A 5,711-nucleotide genomic window follows, 5' to 3' on the forward strand; every position below is an offset into this window, starting at 1 on the left:
AAAATGAAATCACAAAATTTCAATAAAAATGTGAAAATTTTTACCAAAAAAGAAGTATGCCTTTTTAATGGCTAATCATACTTGTCTTTCAGTATATATGAAATTCTACTCCTAGGTATATATCCACAGACATGAAAATATATGGTCACACAAAATCCTGTACAGGACTGTTAATAGCTACAGTGTCATTATACACATCAAGGAGATTCAGTCCACTGATAAATGGATAAACAAAACGTATTCTATCTATACGATGGATTATTATTTTGTCATAAAAAGCAAAGAAGTATGATAGCATGCTACAACATGGATGAACCTTGAAAACATTTTGCTAAGTAAAAGAAACTAGAAACAAAAGGTACCTTCTATATATACTGATATTCAGGCATACCTTGGCGATTTTGTGGGTTTGGTTCCAGACCACCAATTAACTAAATATTTCAGTGGTGAGTCACATGAAATTTTTGCTTTCCCAGTGCACAGAAATCTATGTTACAGCATACTGCAGTCTATTAAGCATGCAATAGCATTATGTCTAAAGCAACCACGTACATGTCCCTTGATTTTAAAGTGCTTTATTGCTAAAGAAATGTTGACCATCAAATGATTCTTAATGAGTCATGGTAGTAAATATCAAAGATTACTTATCACAAATCACTATAGCAAATATAACAATAATGAAAAAGTGTGAACCATTGCAAGAATTTCCAAAGTGTGACACTGGGACTCAAAGTGAGCAAATGGTGTTGGAAGAATGGCACTGATACACTTGCTTTATATGAGGTTGCCACATACCTTCAATCAGTAAAAAGTGTACTGTCCATGACGTACAATAAAGCAAAATGCAATAACACAAAGTATTACTGTAGAAATAGACCTATATGTTCCATTTATAATAAAATCTCACATGTTATACGATTCCATTGATGTGGAATGTCCCGTAGAGGCAGAGAGACCAGAAGCAGTTTAGTGGCTGCCAAGAATTATAGGTGGGGTATTGGGAACTACCTGGGTTTATCTGTTTTTTTTTCTCTTGGAATGGGTGAGATGATGTAAATGTTCTGTAAGAAGATAGTGGTGATGGTTGCACAACATTGTGACTATATACTTAAAAAACAAAGTTTGTTTTAAGTTTTATGATATTGTAAAGAAAGCGTTCTTCAATTAATTTTTAAAATTTTTTATAATGGAAAAGAATACATGCATAAATTTACCAGCAATTCACTGAATAATATTTCTTATATATGTCTTTTACAATGAAAAAGGCCATTAAAGTGGTTGAATGGATTTTAATAATGCGGCTCTAAATTTATATATTTTAATGGATACTTTCATTAGGAATTACGATTAAAGAATGTAAATGAATAAGTATTTCCCATATAGATTATCTTTTAGAGGTAAAAATGTTTACTGAAAAGCCGAGCAGGTCTGATATGACATATGCAGCAGCCTGAAACTTGCTTTCTAGTAGTCAGTCTACAGTTCTGTCTGGACCAAGCTTTAAATGAAAACTGACCACTCAAATAAAGCCAGTTCTTGCTGGTTGAGAGATAAATAGAGAAGCGTCAGACATGGAGCACAAATGAATATTCTAAATCAATAAAGGCAAATTTGGCTGGTCTGCTACTGAACCACTTGGCTAGCATTTGTGATCAAAAGACTGACGTGTAATATTTGTTAGAATTCAAGTTCCCAGATTCCTCTTCTAGAGGTTTTGACTCTAGAATAAAGAGAAGCCCAACTGCCTGCACTTTTAATAAACTTCCAAGTGATGGATTATTCATCTTTGAGACTATTTCTTTAATTATAGTTACCAAAAGTATTCAGGTGTTTTAACCCACTAATCAACCAAAAACAGAAAGAGTATTTTAATAAAGATAATATTACTTAACATTTTATTGACTGAAATATTCATGATTACAAACTGTATTAGGTTTTCTATTATCAAACACACAATTAAGGTAGGTTTACCATTGTCAATGTTTAATTGAAGAAAGAAAAAAGGAATCTTTTTCATTGGTGGGTTCTTAGAGTTGGAAAAATTCTCCAACAATCTACATTCTGTCTTGTGTACTACTGAAGGCATAGTCTGGTCATCTAGGAATTTAAAGCCCTGTTTTAGAAGACTAATTGGTTGTAGAATCCATAGCAAAATAGGATTGCAATAAAAGCCATAGGAATGTGTGGCTGAGGCAGAGTCAGCAACGACCCCAGTGACTAAAATCAAATCTTCCATGTTCTCTGTAAAAAAAGAAAAAGAAAGAAAAATTATTTTTAAAAAGTATTTAAAACTGCCTGACTATTGCACTAAGTGTGTCTCCATGAGGAGACTCTATGACAGAGCTAGGAGGGCTGTGCTCCCAAAGTAGCAGGGCCCCTTCCACGCCCCCTTCTCTGCACAGGTCCTTCTGACCCCCTGGGGCTACTTGACTCTTTCTACATGTTCCCTCCTGACTCAGCCTTGGAACCCACCCAGACCTCAAGAAGAAGATTAGAGATTGTATTCCTGGGTCTCTAAAAGTAGAAGCCCAGTTCAGTGAGAGGAAATACCAGTGGGAGAAACTGAGGCAGGAAGTAGGATGGCTGGCTGAACCTTTAGACTGGGAACACCCGCAGAGGGAAGGAGGCAGGAAGGGAGTTTAGGTAGAAGTGTCCTAGACTGCCCTGCTCTCTGAGGAAAGTTTGGAGTCTTGTCATGGAGTTCAGGGGACAAAGTGAACCATCAGAGGAGTTCCTTTCTGACATAAATTGTAATGGATTTAAATTTCTAAAGGCAGTAGAATTTCTTGCTCAGTTATGCTCCCTGTAGCTTGAAGCTACATCACAGAGATTATTATTCAACCTCTGGAGTTAAGAATTACATTATCCTGGCCACCAGACTGCCAGTATTAAGTCAAGCAATTAAATCAAGTAAACGTAATTGGTTTATACATGTAGGAAACATCCAGCAGGAATTCATGGTCAAATAAAAACTATTTTTATGAATGAGACTTCAGGCAAAGATTACCAGTGTGTTTCTGGGGCTTTTACAGGAAAGAACAGTTATTTTCCATGTTTTACTATGCCTTGGCTATCAGAAACATGGATGTTCCTATTATTTTCTGATTTTGTCTTCATTATTTTTGAAGAGGCAATAGTGAGTTTTTTGTTCTTACATTTTTTCACTGCAGAAAACGCATTTATTGGAGTACGTTTTGCCATTTGTTGCACAGACTGGATCCATTTCTCTGCTACAAAAATGTAATTGATGAATATATATACTATACTCTGGCTGTTAAACATAAACAGACAACATAATATTTTTCAGATAATGAATTTCTTGAATAAAATTTTCTTTGTTCTTAACACATCATGGTATGTATCAAAATGAAATATATTCTATATTGAAGTTTAAAAATAGACACAAGTTACTCACATATAAAAAATGCTGCACAGTAGAAACCAACACAACACTGGAACGCAACTATCACAAGTATAAAAAAGTGAATTCATTATAATTCTCCCGTTTTTCTCAAGAGTTTCACTATTAGATAATCTGATACTTCCAGATTACTACCATATATGTATTTTTTCATATATATTAGTGTTTATAAATGTATATTTAACCATATACATATATATATAATTTGGTTAGTAATGGCAGTGTTGGTAATTTACATAAAGAAATAGAAGTGTGTGTATACTGACATAACCTGCTTTTTTAAAAAATATATAATACCTAAATTCTTATTGGAACATAGGAATGCTCATTCACTTACTTATTGCTATATGAGCTGATTTTTAGGCATGTTTAAATATAGTCATCTGTTTAGTTGTTCAGAAATGTAGTTGATTTTCTTCACCTCTGTATAATATTTCACTCTGAGGTTTTATGAAAATTATTATTTTATATTCCTCCTATAATTGGAAAATTTTTTTTAGCTACTTTAATTTTAGCCTTTCTCTTTTCTAGGGTAAACAACGCTACTTTAAACACCACTTAACTGCTTTCAGATGATGGTATATAACAAAGTTTACGCCCAATAATAAAATTTTGAGTAAGGGATATTTTTACCTTGTCTGAATTGAGAGATGGTTTGAATGGCTGGCAAGATTCTATTTCTTGAACTTAGAGTAATAAGGACACTTCATCTTACTTTCTGAAGAATTATTAGGTGGGTTTTTTTTTTTTTTGGTAAAATTACCTTTTAAACTAAATAATGAAAAGTTTACCTTTTTCAATTCCCACATTAATCAATATTAACTTACAGCTTCACGCATTTCACTCATTTTTCTTGAAGATGCAAAAGAAGTTTCTGCAATCAACATACAAAAGGAAGATTAAAACTAAGATGATGAAGAGGGAAAAACAGTCTTTGATAGGATATACCCACATCTATACACATCACCTACACAAACAAGCAAGTAATGAGGTGAGGCTACTGTGGCAGTATCAAAATAACAACTTCACAAAATAACTCCGAATCTGGAAACAGAATTCTAAATTCACCTCTCCATGAAAAAATAACTTTAAGTATGGTTTAATAATCACCAAAACTTCCTGTGGAGATATCTTTTTTCCTCATTTTTATAAATAAGATATTTAGTCAGAGAAAAAACACCTTGCTTAGTGCAACTTAATATGCTTGTATGAAGTCACTTAATATGAATAAGTTACTTACTACTTAATTTCTTCAAACTCAGTCGAGTATCATGAATCACTTTAATACCTCACAGCTACTCTACTCTGAAATTCATGGGCCACCTTGTGCTTTAAGAAAGATAAGTGGTCAGCAGAGGGATCAATTAGTTCTCTCCTAACACACATTTTGACTTTAGTGCACTCAGAGCTGGCAAGCAATGAGTAGGATTGTTGAGGAATACCAGAGCTAGAGGACAGTATTACTCCCCACACTCTGCATTTAGCAACCATGAAATCCGAACTCCAAAAATGGGGAAAATTAGATAAATATCTTTAGTCCTAAATGAACAAATATCTAAATTCTACTGTTCATTCTAACCACCCTTTCTATCTCTACCTTTCTAAGAAGGGAAATGAGAAACCAATCAACTGATGCAATTTGTGAAAAGATATTTGTAACACGTGTCATTTCGTTGTGCCAATTTAAGTATCATACGCCCAGCACAGCAAGCTCCTCCACTCCTTGATAACAGTAGTTGTTGCCTGCATTTTCTATGATGTGTGAACTGCTTCATCCAGGATTGAAAATTTTACTCACCACAATAAAGAGGAAATGCCAAGCCAATGATTAAAATAGCTTTGATCCATGATGAGAAGAAAGACATTTTATCAAGTCTGTAGAAGAAATGCATAGGAATGCTCATAACACATCGGCGCAGGAACAAATTGCCCATTTCCAAATGAAAGTTTCTTACTTCTAAAGGAACTGACCCACTCTCCTAGATTTGTAATTATGGTGGGAATCTTGCCTCAACCCACAGGACATACAGGTGAACAGAAGGCCTCATAGAGGCTTGCGAGAAACACTAGGACAGGCCCTCTTTGCCCACTTTAAGAAGGAGAAGTTCACTCTCCCAACCCTTGGCTCAGCCCACAAGGAGCCTGGCTGCATTTAAAGAAATATGCACTTTGGACATTTAGTATTTCCTCAGAAAATAGTTGTTTCAGAAAGGACTGACCTGGAGCAGTCTTCTCCAGCGTGACACACCAGGGCTGCCTCCGTAGCATCCCCACCTGACCTACCTGACAC

The 5,711-nt window shown here is 34.8% G+C and overlaps 1 protein-coding gene across 1 annotated transcript; it reads right to left on the bottom strand.

Annotated features, from left to right (window-relative positions):
• Window positions 1-2,198: 2,198 nt before the first annotated feature.
• LOC138085218 (sperm-associated acrosin inhibitor-like) lies at window positions 2,199-5,286 on the bottom strand. The gene is made up of 4 exons (XM_068979448.1): window positions 5,220-5,286; window positions 4,249-4,295; window positions 3,156-3,271; window positions 2,199-2,241 (listed from the first exon to the last, which is right to left on the bottom strand). The coding sequence occupies exons 1-4, from the start codon at window positions 5,284-5,286 to the stop codon at window positions 2,199-2,201; spliced, it is 273 nt and encodes a 90-aa protein (XP_068835549.1).
• Between the last annotated feature and the right edge of the window lie 425 nt (window positions 5,287-5,711).

Source organism: Capricornis sumatraensis, chromosome 9, assembly GCF_032405125.1.
Source record: "Capricornis sumatraensis isolate serow.1 chromosome 9, serow.2, whole genome shotgun sequence".
Taxonomy (NCBI): Eukaryota; Metazoa; Chordata; class Mammalia; order Artiodactyla; family Bovidae; genus Capricornis; species Capricornis sumatraensis.

Bases quoted from the DNA above. Each gene is read 5' to 3' on its own strand.
- LOC138085218 (XM_068979448.1), bottom strand. From the start codon at position 5,286: ATGTCTTTCTTCTCATCATGGATCAAAGCTATTTTAATCATTGGCTTG. The intron at 4,296-5,219 runs GTGAGTAAAATT...TGTTGATTGCAG, and splicing joins GGCATTTCCTCTTTATTGTG to AAACTTCTTTTGCATCTTCA. The intron at 2,242-3,155 runs GTAAGAACAAAA...CTTTTTTTACAG, and splicing joins GTTTTCTGCAGTGAAAAAAT to AGAACATGGAAGATTTGATT.